Here is a 20,562-nt window from a genome sequence, read left to right on the forward strand (position 1 = left end):
TTTTTTTTTGCTGTCCGCGGGCCTCTCACTGTTGTGGCCTCTCCTGTTGTGGAGCACAGGCTCTGGACGCGTAGGTTCAGTGGCCATGGCTCACGGGCCCAGCCACTCTGCGGCATGTGGGATCTTCCCGGACCAGGGCCCGAACCCGTGTCCCCTGCATCGGCAGGCGGACTCTCAACCACTGTGCCACCAGGGAAGCTCCTAGAAAATGTTTTTATTTGGGGGATAATTGATTTAAAGCAGTGGTGTTCTTACTGGAAGAGGTAAATTGTACAAAGAGTAGGAAGTATGTGTAGAGAAAGGTGTGAGGCTGGCAGATGCCTGAAGGAGAGGAGAAGGGAGGTGAATGGGAGGGAGACAGGGAATAGAAATGGTAGGGCTGGTGGCCAGGGAGGATGGCAGACATTCAGGGAAAAAAACTGGCAGAAAAGCCAGAATATACCACTAGGCACAAGCCAGTAGCTGGGGAAGCAAATGAAGTGGAGTGAGGATTGCGGTTTGTCCATAGGAAGACATAATAAGAGTGGTTTGTAGTCTCAGCTCAGCCATCCTGGGGAGAACAATTTTGTTCCCTTTTGGCCTATAGTACCCCCTGGTGGTACTGTTGTTAAGATTCATCAAATTCTTTGATGTTGCTAAGATTCCCTGTAGTAACTTCCATGCCTCACATGGAAGAATTACTTCATGTGCCTGAAATAGACTGGACTAGATTTTAGGATCACATCATACATTAGTTGTCATCTTTTGTTTTAGGGGTCCTCTAAAGGCCAATCTCCACTAATAGAATTCTCTTGCAGTGTGTACTGAAAAATAAGATCCAACTATTCTATGTCACAGCTCTAAGAATTAAGCATAAGTCACTTTCCCAAAGATCAGAAGAAATAGTGTATGTTATTTCTCCCATCATTTCTGTTAATTTAGTGAGATTTCAGCCCTTTTAAAATTTATTGTAGATGTATATGCTCACTGGAATAAGAATACTAGCATCTGTCCTCTTTTCCTGCATGTCTAACTTTTTCTTTTTTTATTTATTTTTCTTATTAGTCATCAATTGCATACACATCAGTGTATACATGTCAGTCCCAATCTCCCAATTCAGCTGACTACCACCACCACCACCACCCCCGCCGCTTTCCCCTCTTGGTGTCCATACGTTTGTTCTCTACATCTGTGTCTCTATTTCTGCCCTGCAAACCACTTCATCTGTACCATTTTTCTAGGTTCCACCTATATGCGTTAATATACAATATTTGTTTTTCTCTTTCTGACTTACTTCACTCTGTATGACACTCTCTAGATCCATCCACGTCTCTACAAATGACCCAATTCCGTTCCTTTTAATGGCTGAGTAATACTCCATTGTATATATGTACCACATCCTCTTTATCCATTCGTCTGTCAATGGGCATTTAGGTTGCTTCCATGACTTGGCTATTGTAAATAGTGCTGCAATGAACATTGGGGTGAATGTGTCTTTTTGAATTATGGTTTTCTCTAGGTATAAGCCTAGTAGGGGGATTGCTGGGTCATATGGTAATTCTATTTTTAGTTCTTTAAGGAACCTCTATACTGTTCTCCATAGTGGCTGTATCAATTTACATTCCCACCAACAGTGCAAGAGGGTTCCCTTTTCTCCACACCCTCTCCAGCATTTGTTCTTTGTAGATTTTCTGATGATGCCCATTCTAACTGGTGTGAGATGATACCTCATTGTAGCTTTGATTTGCATTTCTCTAATACTTAGTGATGTTGAGCAGCTTTTCATGTGCTTCTTGGCCATCTATATGTCTTCTTGGGAGAAATGTCTATCTAGGTCTTCTGCCCATTTTTGGATTGGGTTGTTTGTTTTTTTAATATTGAGCTGCATGAGCTTTTTATATATTTTGGAGATTAATCCTTTATCCGATGATTCATTTGCAAATATTTTCTCCCATTCTGAGGGTTGTCTTTTCATCTTGTTTATGGTTTCCTTTGCTGTGCAAAAGCTTTGAAGTTTCATTAGGTCCCATTTGTTTATTTTTGTTTTTATTTCCATTACTCTAGGAGGGGGATCAGAAAAGATCTTGCTGTGATCTATGTCAAAGAATGTTCTTCCTATATTTTCCTCTAAGAGTTTTATAGGGTCCGGTCTTACATTTATTTGAGATATTTCTTGTTTCTTGAGGTAGGCTTGTATAGCTGTAAACTTCCCTCTTAGAACTGCTTTTGCTGCATCCCATAGGTTTTGGATCGTCGTGTTTTCATTGTCATTTGTCTCTAGGTATTTTTTGATTTCCTCTTTGATTTCTTCAGTGATCTCTTGGTTATTTAGTAATGTATTGTTTAGCCTCCATGTGTTTGTGTATTTTACGTTTTTTTCCCTGTAATTGATTTCTAATCTCATAGCATTGTGGTCAGAAAAGATGCTTGATATGATTTCAATTTTCTTAAATTTACTGAGGCTTGATTTGTGACCCACGATGTGATCTATCCTGGAGAATGTTCTGTGCACACTTGAGAAGAAAGTGTAATCTGCTGTTTTTGGATGGAATGTCCTATAAATATCAATTAAATCTATCTGGTCTATTGTGTCATTTAAAGCTTCTGTTTCCTTATTTATTTTCATTTTGGATGATCTGTCCCTTGGTGTAAGTGAGGTGTTAAAGTCCCCCACTATTATTGTGTTACTGTCAATTTCCTCTTTTACAGCTGTTAGCAGTTGCCTTATGTATTGAGGTGCTCCTATGTTGGGTGCATATATATTTATAATTGTTATATCTTCTTCTTGGATTAATCCCTTGATCATTATGTAGTGTCCTTCCTTGTCTCTTGTAACATTCTTTATTTTAATATCTATTTTCTCTCATATGAATATTGCTACTCCAGCTTTATTTTTGTTGTTGTTGTTGTTGTTTTGTTTTGTTTTGTTTTGTTTTGCTTTTTTGCAGTACGTGGGCCTCTCACTGTTGTGGCCTCTCCCGTTGCGGAACACAGGCTCCGGATGCGCAGGCTCAGCGGCCACGGCTCACGGGCCCAACCGCTCCGCGGCATGTGGGATCTTCCCGGACCAGGGCACGAAGCCGTGTCCCCTGCATCGGCAGGCGGACTCTCAACCACTACGCCACCAGGGAAGCCCTCCAGCTTTCTTTTGATTTCCTTTTGCATGGAATATTTTTTTCCATCCCCTCACTTTCAGTCTGTATGTGTCCCTAGGTCTGAAATGGGTCTCTTGTAGACAGCATATATATGGGTCTTGTTTTTGCATCCATTCGGCAAGCCTGTGTCTTTTGGTTGGAGGATTTAATCCATTCATGTTTAAGGTAATCATTGATATGTATGTTCCTATGACCATTTTCTTAATTGTTTTGGGTTTGTTTTTGTAGGTCCTTTTCTTCTCTTGTGTTTCCCACTTAGAGAAGTTCCTTTAGCATTTGTTGTAGAGCTGGTTTGGTGGTGCCGAATTCTCTTAGCTTTGCTTGTCTGTAAAGCTTTTGATTTCTCCATCGAATCTGAATGAGATCCTTGCCAGGTAGAGGAATCTTGGTTGTAGGTTCTTCCCTTTCATCACTTTAAATATATCATGCCACTCCCTTCTGACTTGTAGAGTTTCTGCTGAGAAATCAGCTGTTAACCTTATGGGAGTTCCCTTGTATGTTACTTGTTGTTTTTCCCTTGCTTTTTTCAGTAATTTTTCTTTGTCTTTAATTTTTGCCAATTCGATTACTATATGTCTCAGCATGTTCCTCCTTGGGTTTATCCTGTATGGGACTCGCTGCGCTTCCTCGACTTAGGTTGCTATTTCCTTTTCCATGTTAGGGAATTTTTCTAGTATAATCCCTTCAAATATTTTCTCGGGTCCTTTCTCTCTCTCTTCTCCTTCTGGGACCCCTATAATGCGAATGTTGTTGCATTTAATGTTTTCCCAGAGGTCTCTTAGGCTGTCTTCATTTCTTTTCATTCTTTTTTCTTTAGTCTGTTCCACAGCAGTGAATTCCACCGTTCTGTCTTCCAGGTCACTTATCCGTTCTTCTGCCTCAGTTATTCTGCTATTGATTCCTTCTAGTGTTTTTTCATTTCAGTTATTGTATTGTTCATCTCTGTTTGTTCTTTAATTCTTCTAGATCTTTGTTAAACATTTCTTGCATCTTCTCGATCTTTGCCTCCATTCTTTTTCCAGGGTCCTGGATCATCTTCACTATTGTTATTCTGAATTCTTTTTCTGGAAAATTGCCTATCTCCATTTCATTTAGTTGTTTCTCTGGGGTTTTATCTTGTTCCTTCATCTGGAACATAGCCCTCTGCCTTTTCATCTTGTCTATCTCTCTGTGAATGTGGTTTTTGTTCCACAGACTGCAGGATTTTAGTTCTTCTTGCTTCTGCTCACATGTCTAACTTTCAAGAGTTCATGTATGAAGGCTTCCTGTGGTACTTGACAAATTCTCAACCTAAAAGAAAACATCCTATTGAATTTGGATACTGACTTTCCAAGACTCCAAATATTAAGTGAATCTCCCTTACTTTAAGGGTAAAATATAGATTTTTGTTTTATAGGAAAGATTACTTACTGGCTAATTTATTTGTGTGTATGTGTTTATTGTGTTAAAAAATGTCATAAAATGTAACATCTTAATTGCCAATTTATTTTTATAGTGAATTTATATGACTACACACACCCCCTGTTTTCTGGTTAATACCTGTTATCCATTGCAATTATTAACAGCATCTCCTTTCACTTTCAAAAGTGCCCAGCTTGGAGGCTTATATGGTCACGTTTTAAGAAAGTTAGCTTTCATCTGTATTAAGAATGAATCTTTGAAATGGGTGTGACCAGATTGCATATTCCCTATAAATATGAAAGTTGCTAAATTCTTTGCATTGATTACAAAAGTAAAAATGCATGTGGTTGTAGACTGATCTGATTCCTAGTCATGTTTTCTAGGTATGTTTATGTAAGATTCTCCCATATAAACAGGATCTTTCAAGGAAGTGGGCAGTTTTTCCCCATATTGTCCTTAAAATGCTTGATAGACTTCAAGCATCTTACCTTCTGCTAGGGAGGAGTGTGGTAACTGATAGAATCAATGACAGCATACTGTCCTATCATAAAAATACTTTATTGTAACTTTGAAGTAGGAAGAATGATGACCCAGTCACATAGTTAATTAAGAAATTGGTCTACCCTGAAGTCTCCAAGTGCCTTAAGATCTTTGACTAAGAGTATACTAGTGTTACTCATTTACTCTAGATTGTATGTACCTCAACAGTGGAGAGTATTCTTAGTTCCTTAGATGTTATTTTGTTTCTCAAATATTTGGTGCTATGATTTTACCCTATAGTCAGTCAAGTCCTGCCTGACGCTTCTTCCATTTGTGGGAAAGAAGACAGATGTTGTTGAAGGAAAATGAAACCCAGACAGACCTCAGATGGCTTAGCCATGATCACGATAAGTAGCTGGAGTCATGAACTCCGCCTAAACCCAGTTCACTGAGTCTCCACACACAATTACCTCCTGGGCTGTTTGGTTTTAAATTTTTTCTAAAAAGTAGCCCTTCTGTTGATCTATTCTGTTTGGAATAGTACGCTGTGAGAAGCTGAGTCAAGAGTATCTTTGGCAAGTAAACCATAAAAAGGTAATTTCATGCAACTAATTGAGTCTTAACATTATTATTGCTTTTACCTTAACATTGTGGTCTGTGAATGACACTCCCCAGTATAGCTATACCAGGTGGCCCTTTTTTGAGTGCACACTGTGTGCTAAATGCAGTTCTAGGCATTTTACACGTGTATCTTGTTTCTTGTAGGAACTAGAACAAGTCTCTGAACTCAGAGAAAGCTATGGAAAGCTATGGTTCAATATTTTGACTTTGTTCAATACTTTGTTTTACTCTGCTATTTAATGTATCTAAGTCATGTTTTTTAAATTTCATTTGAGCAATTGTTGACTGTTTGCATTTTATTTTGTTTGTTTGTTTTGTTTTTTAGATTCCACATATAAGTGAGATCGTACAGTATTTGCCTTTCTCTGATTTCACTTAGCATAATACCCTCTAGATCCATCCATGTTGTCACAAATGGCAAGCTTTCTTTTTTTTAATGGCTGAGTAATATTGTATATATGCACCACATCTTCTTTATCCACTCATCAATGAACACTTAGGTTGCTTCCATATCTTGGCTATTATAAATAATGCTACAATGAACATCGGTGTGTGTGTATCTTTTTGAAAAAAAAATTTTTTTTCTTGGCCGCACCATATGGCTTGTGGGACCTTAGTTCCCTGACCAGGGACCGAACCCGTGCCCTTGACAGTGAAAGTGCAGAGTCCTAACCAGTGGACCACAAGGGAATTCCATGTATCTTTTTGAATTAGTGTTTTTGTTTTCTTTGGATAAATATCCAGAAGTGAAATTGCTAGATAATATGGTAGTTCTATTTTTAATTTTTTGAAGAACCTCCATACTGCTTTCTATAATGGCTGCACCAATTTACAATCCTACCAGCATTGCACAGGGTTCCCTTTTCTGCACGTTCTTGCCAACAGTTGTTATTTGTTGTCTTTTTGATGATAGCCATTCTGACAGGTGTGGGCTGATATATCACTGTGGTTTCAATTTGCATTTCCCTGATGATTAGTACTGTTGAGCATCTTTTTTACGTGTCTGTTGGCCATCTGTATTTCCTCTTTGGAAAATGTCTATTCAAGTCCTCTGCACATTTTTTAATCAGGTTGTTTGGTTTTTTGATGTTGAGGTATATTAGTTCCTTGTCTATTTTGGATATGAACCCCTTATCGGATATATCGTTTGCAAATATGTTCTCCTATCCAGAATGCTGCCTTTCGGTTTGTTGATAGCTTCCTTGTCTGTGCCAAAGCTTTTTAGTTTGGTGTAGTCCCATGGAATGCTTTACTTTTAACTTGATAGTAGTTCTTAATCCCTTCAGAATAAAGAAGACTTAAAACAGACATAAGAAATATTATATAGTGAGAAAATTCCTGCTTAAGGGACTGCTTTACTGATTTGTGACTGCATAAACAATTGCCTAACAAGTCCGGATTACAGCAGGGCCCACCTCCCACCAAGCACCACCACAAACACTCCTAACCCAGGCATAGTGTCTAACAACACCCTGTTCCTTAGCACTCCAGACAGGTGTGTGTTTCTTTCTCTGCGGTTGGCGTAGTCACTTTGTATTTGTTTCCTGCCGGCCCACATTGAAGGAGAAGCCAGGTACTGAACTGAAGCACTGGTTGTAGTCTGCATCTTGCCAGCAGAAGTGGATTGTTTAGTTTGGGTTCAAGAAAGGACTAGGCAGGGCTTCCCTGGTGGCGCAGTGGTTGAGAGTCCGCCTGCCGACTCTGGGTTTGTGCCCCGGTCCGGGAAGATCCCACATGCCACGGAGTGGCTGGGCCCGTGAGCCATGGCCACTGAGCCTGCGCATCCGGAGCCTGTGCTCTGCAACGGGAGAGGCCACAACCGTGAGAGGCCCACATACCGCAAAAAAAAAGAAAGGACTAGGCAGTTTCAAGTTTGGAGTAAGAGTGGCATGCAAGACAGACTTGACCCCTGAAGAACTGTGTGCAGCTGCACATATAACAAGGCAAAGAAGTGACGAGGTGAAATTAGAGACTCGAGGAAAGGTCAGCTGGGACTTGCTGTGGGGATGGGGACTGACCAGTCAGTCACCTTTGGTATTTTGTAGTGGGATATTTTCAGAAGTAGCAGTCAGGCCTCTCTTCTGTGAAGCAAATGCTTATCTAGTGGTGTGGCTAAGCTTTCTCTTATTATAAGTATAATTGATTTATAGAAACCTTCATTTTTAAAAGTTGTAGGCCACTTAACTATAAAATTAGATGTAGAATGGATTCTCTCTGCCTTATTCTAAATTAGAGGCTGTTATGCTGTCATCATGTTACATGATTCAAATAACCCATTTCCAGTTGTTCCCCAGCCAATCTTTAAGTTGTACATGGATAGAATTCAAACCTAAAAGAATTATAATTAAAAATAGGTAAGCCATATATGAAATTCAGAATCTCTTCTGTCAGCTCTTATTTTGGCAATAGAAGAATACAGTACTCTTATCACAGATCACCCATCAGTAGGGTTTGGATTGTGACTAACTCAATTGGGAAAGGGAAGTGGGGCATGGGTGGAACCTCACAGCTGAATGATTTGGTTGGAGCTGTTTTCCTCTCTCTCTGTCATCCTCAAAAATAAGCATTATGGAATTGGGGTTTCCTCTTGTCCTGTAACAGATCTGTCTCCCTGAACATCTTTCCTCCTGTTTCCTGATATTCAAAGATTTTGAGCACACAGTTTGGAGAACACCAAAGAAAATATATAGAAGACAAATTTAATTTGACTTCTTTTCTTAATAAGGTAATAAAGGAAACACAATCTTTAACCAAAACTTCAACAGTAAAGGACTAGATTTAATTTGAAAGCTCAGAGAGTTCAGATTCATTCATTTCAGCTATGTGCCAAGGGTCCATTAAATCAGGTACTGTACTATTCTTGGTAAAGGGATACAGCACCTAGAATTGGACATACAAAGTCCTTACTTTTGAGGAGCATACATCTCCCTTTTGATTTCCTTCTGAAACTTAGCTGGTACTGTACCTCCGAGAAAGTCCTCAGAGTGCTTTCACATATAGGCTTTAGGCATTAGAGTTTCTAGTTAACGTTTTATTCCTAATAGCCTTTATTTGTAAGAAGTAGATTCATATAATACATATAGTTGTAATATTGGATCATAAAGCTAAATCATTTCTGGATCCTAGCAGCAACACATGATAGAATTCCTTACAGTAGAACAAACATTTACTAAAGGCTTGCAGCTAGCTATATATAAGGCACTGTTTTGAGAGCATGGTTGACACAAGGATGTATAAAACATGGTCCCTTATAATCCCAGTGGGATAAGTGAGCATTTGCTCAGCTACTTCTAACAGAAGGCGAGTGGGAGTGCTGTATATATGTGCAGTGATCTTAATTACTGTCTGTGGTTCCTGTTCCTGCTACAGTGACTCAGGGGAGTCATCGAAGGTACAGATTTGACTTTCTGAAGTTAGTCCTGTATGCAGAAAATGAAGTTGTTTGAATTTCTTCCTATTTTGGCTTTGAGCTACTCCTTTGACTTACCACCAAACTTTCATTATTTCTTATTTAAAATATCCCAATCATTTAAATGGATAGCAGTTAACTCCCAGACGCTCCTACATGAAGATTCAAGAATTAAAGACAATGGTTGGGGGTTGGTGAAGGGGCAGTGATAGAGATGGGTTGATGCAGGATTAGATATTTCCCTTCAGAACGTTCTTGGATGCTGTATCAAACAATCTAAGCCATTATTAGAGGATGTGATATCTGGCCATGCGTTTTAACTTTCATATGATGTTCCAGTTAATGAATTTGTAATACGATATTACATAATATAGTATTGATTCAGTTTGGTTTAATCCAATGCAGATGCATTTTTCTAGCCTTAGGAGTTCTGCTTGCTTAACTCTCTTAGGACAAAGAATGTGGCTTATGCCAAAACTGAGTAATGAGTAATGGCTTCATTGTGGTTTTTCCTCATTTGCTATTTTAAAAAGCCAGTCGCTTAAGTCTCATTGACTGATTATTAACCAGTCTAAGTATTTTAAATATTTGGAAGTAATTAGTCTGCTGTGTGAATGGCTTGAGTAGTCATTAAAGTGGAATGTCAACTTTATTTATTGGAAACATTTCTATTTTTGTTGAGCCCTCCTTTCTTTATAAGTGAAACATTATAGTTCTCGTGGCCTTTGTTAGTTGGCTCTTCCATTTGGTCCCACACAAAAGTGGGTTTTTATCTAAGCCATAGGCATGAGCTTGAGAGTGGTGCTCTTAAAGAAAGGGCTTGTTAGATCTGGTTAGATCTGAGGCCATGGTCAGATGAGTTCCATGTGTGCCCCTCGCCCCCTGCCAAAGACCCAGAACTTTTTTCTGAGGTCACAGACTGCAAACCCTCAACCTGGCCCATCATGATCCCAGTGTGTTCGGTATTTCAAGGGGATCAGACAAATCAGTTGATCCCTTTACTAGTCTTGAAAACATGAGAACACTTGGTGCTGGTGTCCAGTTAGCACCCAGCCCTTCACAAGGGCAGAGCATGAACACAAACATTCTCCTCTCTCCTTATGCTGTGGTGGAAATAGCCATAGACAAGTCAGACGACCAGAGTTGAAGTCCTGGAATTTGGGAATTTAAAAGAAAGGTCTAATTTTACTACCTTAACAGTCTGGTGACTCGAAGAGTTTTATTTAACTTCTCCGGATCTGTTTAGTAGTTTTTAAAACAGCTTTCTTGAGGTATAATTCACATGACATACAGTTCACCCATTTAAAGTGTTCAGTTCAGTGGCTTTTCACAGAGCTGTATTTTCACAGAGTTGTATATTCACAGAGTTACCCATCTATCACCACAGTCAATTTCAGAACATTTTCATTACCCTCAAAAGAAACTCCATACCTAGCTATTACTGCCCAGTTCTCCCATTCCCTCTGGCCCTAAGCAACCCCAGATCTATTTATGTCACTATAGATTTGCCTATTCTGGACATTTCATATAAATGGACTCATACAATATGTACTCTGTGACTGGCTGCTTTCACTTAGCATAATGTTTTCAAGGGTTGTCAATGTTTAGCATGTATCAGCACTTCTTTCCCTTTTATTGCCAAATAATATTCCATTGCATGGATCTGCCACATTTAATTTACCCATTCATCAGTTGATGGACATTTAGACTGTTTCCATCTTCTGTCTATTATGAATAATGCTGCTGTGAGGGTTCGTGTACAGGTTTTTGTGTGGACATGTGTTTTCATTTCTCTTGGGTATATATACCTAGGAGTGAAATTGCAGGGTCCCATGGTAATTCTGTGCTTACCTGTTTGAGGAATTGCCAGACTGTTATCCAAAGATTCCACAGGATTTTATACTCTTAATTTTACAGTGTATTAGGATTTCAGTTTCTCTATATCCTTAGCGATCACCTGGCTCTAAACCACGTGCTGTTGCATTCCTCTCTGGCTATCTCCAGGGGATGTGGGTGGCAGCTACTATGCAGCCAGCTGACAGATCTGACCTGAGAGAGTTCGAGGGCTTTTAGAATCCAAGGCAGTCATCTCCCAGCTAAACAGCTGGCTGTCTGGTCTGAATTTATCTGTTCTTGCCAGCTTTAGTCTGGGATGGTAATCTTGTGTAGGGTTGCAGTGTGGGGATGGGGGCTTGGCAGGACAAAGTAGTGTTTTAGTACCCTACCCTTTAAATCTTCTACCTAGAAGAGAATTCATAGTACAGAAAGAAGAAACACTTGTTGGGCTATACTTTCTCGTGTATGTTCTCTTTTAAGTCCATTCCTCCTGCCCCACAGGGTTTGTAATAGTGGTAGAGAAGAGTGTGTGTTTCTTTTTTTTTTTTTTTTTTTTTTTTTTTTAATACACAATGTATTTATTTATTTATTTATTTATGGCTGTGCTGGGTCTTCATTTCTGTGCATGGGCTTTCTCTAGTTGTGGCAAGTGGGGGTCACTCTTCATTGCGGTGCGCAGGCCTCTCACTATCGCGGCCTCTGTTGTTGCGGAGCACAGGCTCCAGACGCGCAGGCTCAGTAATTGTGGCTCACGGGCCCAGTTGCTCCATGGCATGTGGGATCTTCCCAGACCAGGGCTCGAACCTGTGTCGTCTGCATTGGCAGGCAGATTCTCAACCACTGCGCCACCAGGGAAGCCCGTGTTTCTTTTTTTAATTAGACAGAGGCAGTGGAGGCCCAGAGAGGTTACTTGCCTAAAGTTATATATTATACTAGTTAGTATTTGGAAGGGGACTAGCAAAGGAGGAGATAGGATGTGTACTTAGAATAGACCCTGACTTCCAAGTTATGATCCTTTCCATTGTTTCATAGCTGTTTGAGTATACAGCTTGTGCATAAGAGTTCTTAGGCAGCTCTTCTGAACCTAGAAATGAAATTCTAATAAAGAACCACCCCAGCGGCTGAGATCCAGTGCTATGATTCTGTGACTGGTGCTCATAGTTATGACCAAAGTTAAAATGACACAGTGCATTGATAACTAACTGCTACTAACTTATTCTGCCATTCTCACCTTCCAAGATGGGCCCTTGCACTCCCCTCAGAACTTGCTCTACCCTGGGTCCTTTCTATTAATAAAGAACAGAAGCATATGGTTAGAATTTAGAAGTCTATATAATAAAAGTGTGTTTTTAAAGTAGATAATTTGAGTACTTTCAGTCACCTTTTAATTGGCTTAACTCCATCTTTTCTGGTCTCCTCTCTTCTCTTTGCCCATTTTGAACTCAGAGAAACTTGAAAGACATTGTGCACTAGTTACAGACACCTGGGTTTAAATCCAGGCTTTGCTATTTACTGCCTGTGTGACCTTGAGTTGTTTGCTTAACCTCTCTGTGTCAGAAATTGTTACATGGAAAAATGATGGTGCATATCTTCCTAGGATTGCAACGGTGATTAAATAAGTTAATACACATAAAGTGCTTAGAAGAGTACCTGGCATGTTTATTGTTTTTTAAAAACACTCATAATAATAGAAACCATATCACGACCACTGCTGCTACCATCCTTGCCACAACTCCAGCTCTTCTGGTCAAAATTGAACAACCTATGATTCATGTTATCTATTTATTTAAAAAAATTTTGTGGGAGCGCACTGTACGGCATGTGGGAATCTTAGCTCCCCGACCACGGATCGAACCTGGGCCCTTGGCAGTGAGAGCGCGGAGTCCTAACCCCTGGACCACCAGGGAATTCCCTGATTCAGGCTATTTAAAAAAGAACTGAGGGAATTGCCTGGTGGTCCAGTGGTTAGGACTCCATGCTTTCACTGCCTCAGCCGTGGGTTCAGTCCCTGGTCAGGGAACTAAGATCCCGCAGGACGCGCAGCATGCCGAAAATAAGTAAGTAACTAAGTAAGTAAATAAATAAATAAAATTTTTAAAAAATAAAAAAAGAATTGAAGGTGATTTGTCCATTACACATACCTTTCTCTCCTAGCAGTTGGGCTGTTAAGGGACAGCAGGAGAACAAGACCTGTTTACAAGGCATGTCGATCAACCTTCTTTTGATTCCTCTTGATTGTATTTCCTGAGCGCCTAGGGGAGGGTTCCTCCTTGACTGGGTCTAGCCCAGGGCATCCCATGCTCACTCAGTGTTGGAAAACCAGCCACTTTCTAATCAATTGAACTGGATTTTTTTTTTTTTTTTTTTTTTCCTTGCGTTATGCGGGCCTCTCACTGTTGTGGCCTCTCCCATTTGCGGAGCACAGGCTCCGGACGCGCAGGCTCAGTGGCCATGGCTCACGGGCCCAGCCGCTCCGCGGCACGTGGGATCCTCCCGAAACGGGGCACGAACCCGCGTCTCCTGCATCGGCAGGCGGACTCTCAAGCACTGCGCCACCAGGGAAGCCCTGAACTAGATTTTGAGGTTAATTTTAGCCAGCCTGGGGACAACATATAAAAGGAAAAAACCGGAAACCCCCCCTAGTTCACTTTCAGATTTTTCAAGATTGATTTCTGCGGAAAACCAGTAACACACATGTGAGCATGGAGAGAATAATTTTCATTTCTTTAAGATTTAGATAGGAAACAACCAGGAACAGTTTGCCCCAAAAGGTATTTACTGCCCCAAGATTTAATGTAATTTGAATTTCTGTCTTAGCTTTTTTTTAAAAAAAAAAAAACTTCTGAGGGACTTCCTTGGTGGTGCAGTGTATAAGACTCTGCGCTCCCAATGCAGGGGGACCAGGGTTTGATCCCTGGTCGGGGGACTAGATCCCACATGCTGCAACTAAGTTCGCATGCCGCAACTAAGGAGCCCGCCTGCTGCAACTAAGACCTGGCACAACCAAATAAATAAGTAAATAAATAAATAAAACTTCTGGGACGCCCTTGGCTTCCAGCAACTATAGCTGGAATCCCTCACAGTACCTGGTGTGGTTCCAAACATGCAGTTAATATGGGACTACGTGAATGTGTAGTTAATTAAGTAAACACAGCTTCCTCCTGGGTTGTCTTTAATGCCTTGCTCCTCCCTCTCTTAATCTCCAGGTATCTCAGATGAAGACATTATCAACATTACTCTTCCTACTGGAGTCCCCATTCTCCTGGAACTGGACGAGAACCTGCATGCCGTTGGACCTCACCAGTTCCTGGGCAACCAAGAGGCTATCCAAGCAGCCATTAAGAAAGTAGAAGATCAAGGAAAAGTGAAACGCGCTGACAAATAAAATCTTTCCCACGTGCTAGCTAGGGATAGCTGCAGAAGTAGTGGTATGCAGTGTGTTATGGGTGCTGATCTCGCTTTTTTTTTTTTTTTTTCTCTCCCGCTGATTTTTCCTGATTTTTCCAGATCTAGGCTGTGGGGTAGAGTTTGTATAAGTAACTAGGTAACTTATGTTGGCCCAGATAAAGGCTTTAGGATGCCTGAGTGCTAATGTCATAAGCCTTATGCGTTAGCCCCTGCCGGCCCCGTTGAATTAGTCACTAAGTTAGTCACCAGTGGGGCTTAATCAATGTCATAAGTTTCCAAAATGGGGGAGCAACAAGTGGAGGTCAAGTTCAAGGTATTCCTCATTCAATAAATCAGTATAGAGTGACCACTGACAGGCACTACTTACTCCAATAAGTAGTTCACATTTATATTTACTGAGACTTTCTAGGATGATAATAAAGGGCGTTAGATAACACACTATACTTAAGTATTTATTACTAGTCTTTTCCTCTAGGGAGAGGGATGCTTTGATAGGTTAAGACCAGAGGCCCATTAAATGGGAGAGTCATGGATGGATTCCTCCAAGACAGCCAACAACAAACACCAAGGCCCTTTGCCTCATGACATTTGGTGGAATTCCTCTCTGGCTGCTAGAATTAGCAGCATATAGACAGCTATAGCTGTTCGTGTTCCCTTTTTGTTTTATTTCTGTTTTTTAAACTTTAATTTGGGGGTCTTTTAAATTAATTTAAAAATAAGTTCTGTGACTGAAAATGGTACCATCCCAAGAATTTCCATATGATTCATAAATATTAAGTATAGGCTGCTGAATTATTCTCTGCTCTTATCTTCCTATAACACAAAGAGTTGTACTTATTTCAACACATAGACATGCCTAATTCTCTAAAAATTGAAGGTCGGGTCGGGGGAAGGTAGAATATAGTGGGTGTAATTTTATTCACTTGAACAGGGGAAATGGTATATTCGCACTTGTCATGTACATTTGTTCTTTATCTGCTGAGGGCAAAACATTATGGTACATAGTCTATAGTATTCAGGATAGGCCAGAGACAGAATTGACTGCCTATCAGTCTTAATGATATAGGATGTTTTTAGATGCTGGAGATAGGTAAGTGATCATTTCTTTAAGCTACTGCCTTATTTCAGAGCAAGTGACATATATTTCAGTGATAAAGTCATGTAAACAATTTACAACTATAAAAGCTGTTACAGATATCACCAGTTTTTCATGGTTTTCCATTGGTGGATTGGTTTATTTGTATCCATTTTATAGTAAAACTGTCATTAGAAGGAAACTAATTCTAAAACCCTTGCTACTGCTTGCTTGGTCTCTACTGATCCTTAAATCAAGTCTTAGAGCATCAGCTGAAAAGAAGAAATGAACCTGGTTTGCTCACAGCTGGCTGCATCTGTGATGCATAAGGACATGGAATGTGGATGCTTGACGTTCCTGACCAACTACTGGTTTTTCTGCGTAGTCCTTCTTTTCACAGTTCTGTTGCCTAACTGAATAGCACTGTTTATAATTCAGAGATCGGGGCCAAGAATACAGCTACCAGATCTTCCTAGAATTCCAAACCTATGGCTAAGCTTCAACTCAGACCATTTTTGAACAGCTTCCTCTCTGGAATTGGCATCTGAATTTTCCAGCCCAAGAAGTGACCATGTCTTAACACAGCTCAAGAGCCTAGAGTTGGATTCTTCCCTTGTCCTGCATCTAGATATCCACCTCCAGGGGACACCTGGCAGCATGATGTGCTCCTGCACACAGAGCTGTGCTCACACCCAGTCACTTTGGAATCTTACAGACTTCCTAAGAGAGGGATAATTTTTGCTGACACTTTCTGGTACAATTTGGTTTTTGAGATTTTGGCTGAAATAAATGAAGAGATATTTATGAAAACTTGCTGTAAAATTATTTTTAACAATTCCAGCACTTCAACCTTGAGACCACCTTGTGAATATGTTTTCTTTGCATGGCTTACAAGGGATCCAGAATTTTTTTTTTTTTTAAGCTGTACGCGGGCCTCTCACTGTTGTGGCCTCTCCCGTTGCGGAGCACAGGCTCCAGAAGCACAGGCTCAGTGGCCATGGCTCACGGGCCCAGCCACTCCGCGGCATGTGGGATCTTCCCGGACTGGGACACGAACCCGCGTCCCCTGCATCGGCAGCATCAGCAGGCGGACTCTCAACCACTGTGCCACCAGGGAAGCCCGGATCCAGAATTTTTGTTGTAGGTATCTTGAAATCTGCCAAACCTGCATCCTCATCTTGGCATCCTTCTGTACCACGTCAAGCTGGGACCAAAAAATGGGGATTTTTTTAAATTTAAAAAATGATAGACAGCTTATCCAGAAATTTGGTCCTTGGAGAGGGCAGCCCATCCTGCTGCCAGGTTGGGCTTGCCCTGGAGCCAGTTAGACACGTCTCTTTTGCCCAGGCTGTAATGATTGTTTCATGCAGGTCCAGTGTGGTAAGATAAGAGCCATAGCAAGATGCTACTCCTAGAGTTTTAATTTTTAAATATCTCAGATGAGTAGTGTATCCCAGTACACTCAGACTTTGTTTTTCTGAAAGAACAGAAATTCTGCCTCAGAAAATGGAAGTTCTTGCATCATCCAGTACTAATTTGAGCACTGAATTAACAAAGCATCCTTGGTTAGAGTACATAATGTTGTGTATGTTTCCTTGATAAGATGTATGAGGCAAATTTCTTAATATGATCTGGCTATTTCCAAGCTCAACCAGATTCTTTTGCTCCAGATTTGCAGACTGTTTCTCATCTTGGGTCATGACCACTTTTATTAAAATGCAGTCCCTCCATGTGCACATTAATGGCAGTGGTTATTTGTCTTCTGGCCTGGGAAGCCACCCCAGGCTCTATAGTTTTGTTGTGAAAATGCTTTTTTTGGTCAGTGTGTGAGCTGGTTAACCCAACTGCCCCATCGGACAGCAGTTGGGCAACTGGGTGGCCAGAAGCAGAAGTCCTCCTGATCATGATGACAGTCTCAGGAAAGAGAAGCCAGAGGTCATGTACATTTTCCCCCATTCCTACTATGTAGTTATAGTTTTTTATTTTTCTAGCTCCTTTGTGTTTATGACAAAATGAGGTAGGGGAACCAGCTTTACTAGACAGAAGATTCATCATCCCCAGCATAATTTTTAATTTATTTTTATGCTTTTACATAAAGTGGCAAGCCTCTTTTCAAAGTTCAGCTTTCCTCTTACCTGGAAAGTCTTTCATACGTTCAAATTGCCTCAGCATTACAGACCCTGATCGTTTCTCCTGTTTTTGTCTTCTGCATGGTTGGATTTTGCAAGTTTGGGGCTCACTTATGTAACACTATTCGTTGTATTAAATCATGCCTGGCCTCTCAAAAGATCTGGCTGTGGCGGATGCCATGTTATACTGTAGCCTGATGGCTTCCACATCGGTCTGTGAGGGGACTTTGATCCCAAGGGGAATATGAAGCATCCGTACTATAAGAATATTTTAATCATACAATCTCCCTCTAGTGACAAAGCTATTTGGCAAAATGATAGGCGGAATTTAAGTCAATCTTTTTCCACAATTGGTGAAGTTTTATTTATTGGAGGATAATCTAGCTATGTAGACTAACCTTTAAAACATGGAACTTAAGTCCGAAAAAAATGAAAGTTCCTTAGACAGTTTTTTAAAGATAAGCTAGATTATCATCAATACTTCCTATTTTCACATAATAGAGCCACATCTTATTTGCCATTTATTTGAGTTGGGGCTAGCCATTTAAGCTTATGCTTACTCTGATTTGACAGGAATATATATTTTTAAATCTTTTTATTATAAAAAATTTTAAACATCCACAAAAGCTGAGAGTATAAATAACACAAAGAACACTCACCCATCAGCCACTATCACCTCATTAACCATTATGTGTATCTTCTCACACTGTCCACTGGATTGCTTTGAAACAAATGCCAAACATCAAACAGGATAAATTTTGAAAAGGAAAACACCTCAAATAGTCTTCAACCAATTAAAGCAGAAGCCACAGTAATCTGTTCTAAATTTGTCCTCTTTGGTCCTCTCAAGAAACAGCCATTGCTAAGTTGTCCAATTTGAGTCCTATATATAGGTGCATTATCTCTTGTTGCTATTTAAAGAGCTGTTAGTCTGTTCTGTGTGATTTCTGCGGGATAATTTGGGATGATATGGTACCGCTGATGTTAAATTCAAGTGTTTAAAGATGAAAATGTTCCTGAGACTGTTTTTAGGATGTAATTCTGAATCTCATAGATTTTAAAAAATTGAGCAAATTTGTTGATGTCATTGTAAATTAGGTTACTCACAATGGGAGAAGGGAGATAGAAAGTGGAGGAAGATAAAGATAGAAAGTGGAGGAAGATAAAGAAGACCCCCGTGTTACTAGTTTTGAGCTGGAGATACCTGTAGGAATGTGTGTGCATTTTCCTCTCTCTCTCTTCCCAACACCACCCCACCTTTCCCCCACCCCGCAACCCCAGCTCTGGCTCTATGCTCTGAAAGGGCCTAGAAGCCGTAATCTAGTAATAGTGAGCACACGTAGTTCCCTTGATCTTGTTTTCTAAATACTGTTCCACAGACCCAGGCATGTTTGGGAAAATCGTTGATTCCAGGTTGGAGGCAGATAAAGTATAAGGTGAGTTTAGAACATCTTGAGTCAGAAAAGAAAAAAATGCCCAAAGACTGGTGGGGCACAAAAATTGGCTTCAAATGCCAAATCTGGGACCGTTTGAGATGAAAGAAAAGAATAACAATAATGGATTATAGAACATTTGTCTCAGTCTGCTCAGGCTGTTGTGACAAAACACCACAGACTGGGTGGCTTAAATAACAAACATTTCTCACAGTTCTGGAGTCTGGGAAGTCCAAGATCCAGGCACTGGCAGATTTGGTGTCTGATAAGAACCCTCTTTCTGGTGCTCAGAAAGACACCTCCTCGCTGTGTCCTCACATGGTAAAGAGGGAGGGGCCTCTGGTCTCTTCCTCTTACAAGGACACTGTTCTCATCATGAAGGATCCACCCTCACGACCTCATCTAAATCTGCTCACCTCCCAAAGGCCCCACCTCCAAATACCATCACACTGGGGATTAGGGTTTTAACATTTGAACCTTAATTCGATATTTTAATTAAAAGTTATAAAGGATATTTTGGGGCCTGAAAAATTTAAGGGTGAGGTGTCATTATGTCTGCAGCTCACATTAAAATGTTTGAGCCAACACAATTGCTCCTATATATTTAAAGAGATGCAGAAAGCAAATATAGTAAATGTTATAATTGATGAGGAAAGAGTTAATAATGTACTATTCTTCCAGCTTTTCTGTAGGTTTGACATTTTCCAAATAACCCCCCCCAAATAAATAAAGTGACAGGAGGAAAAAAAAATTGGCAAAGAAGCAACTAAAACAACCTTGTATTAAGTACAGTCACTAAAACATGTTTCGCTATATGCAGTGACTGGATAAAGGTTCCTGGTTTCTATACTTTTTATTCTTGAAATCTCAGTTTTTGTTAGTAAAGGAAAAACTTCTTTGTATTGTCAAGAAACAAGTTGTACACTCATTTTTTTCTACTAGGTCTAGTGCTACGGTTATGTATCAGACAATTAGCTTCTCTGCTAATACAAGTCAAAAATAGGATTATGATTGCCATCACCTTGTAGCTGAACAAATAGAATTTCTCCTGATACAAAACCTTCTACTTTAATCTTTTAGTATCTTAGGATGGCATCCCTTCTTAATGCCACCATTTGGCTCCTAAACTCTACTTAATCTCTGGGCCTCCATTTCCTTCTATTTTAGCTCCCTGCAGTGGCCGCCTACCATGGCCCTTGTGTCACTCAGCTCAGTGTCATCACCCAGCTTGAATCCATGTGACCTCAAAGCAGCCATGATTTCTCCTGCTGCTCCATGCTTCCTTCTACTAAGACTGCTGAGGGTCAATAGCCTGTAATGAATGCTTCTCGCTGCCCAAAGCAGATGTCAAATAGGTTCTGTTGGCACTAAAGATTGGCCTTTTATTTATGTTGTGGTTGACCACTTAAGCCTGAAGTCTATTCTTACTTTAAAAACAACGTTCACGAAAACAATCCTGTTTTCCTGAAGGAAACTACCTTTTCAAGACAGCTTCATTTAATTCTCTGCAAAGCCAAGTTCTTAAAAACCAGCGTAGACCAGAATGTGACATAAGCTTGTCTCCAAACCTCCCGCTGATTTTTCCTGATTTTTCCAGATCTAGGCTGTGGGGTAGAGTTTGTATAAGTAACTAGGT

At 40.3% G+C, this 20,562-nt stretch overlaps 1 protein-coding gene across 1 annotated transcript in view; it reads left to right on the plus strand.

Moving 5' to 3' along the window:
• Nucleotides 1-14,723, plus strand: part of BPGM (bisphosphoglycerate mutase) — a 31,748-nt gene extending 17,025 nt beyond the window's left edge. The window contains exon 3 of the mRNA XM_007466571.1: nucleotides 14,088-14,723. Within this exon, the coding sequence (XP_007466633.1) occupies nucleotides 14,088-14,266 (179 nt within the window). The 3' untranslated portion in view covers nucleotides 14,267-14,723. The remainder of the gene's footprint in view (nucleotides 1-14,087) is intronic.
• The last annotated feature ends 5,839 nt before the right edge of the window (nucleotides 14,724-20,562 follow it).

Source organism: Lipotes vexillifer, unplaced genomic scaffold (assembly GCF_000442215.2).
Source record: "Lipotes vexillifer unplaced genomic scaffold, Lipotes_vexillifer_v1.1 scaffold71, whole genome shotgun sequence".
In the NCBI taxonomy this organism is placed as follows: domain Eukaryota; kingdom Metazoa; phylum Chordata; class Mammalia; order Artiodactyla; family Lipotidae; genus Lipotes; species Lipotes vexillifer.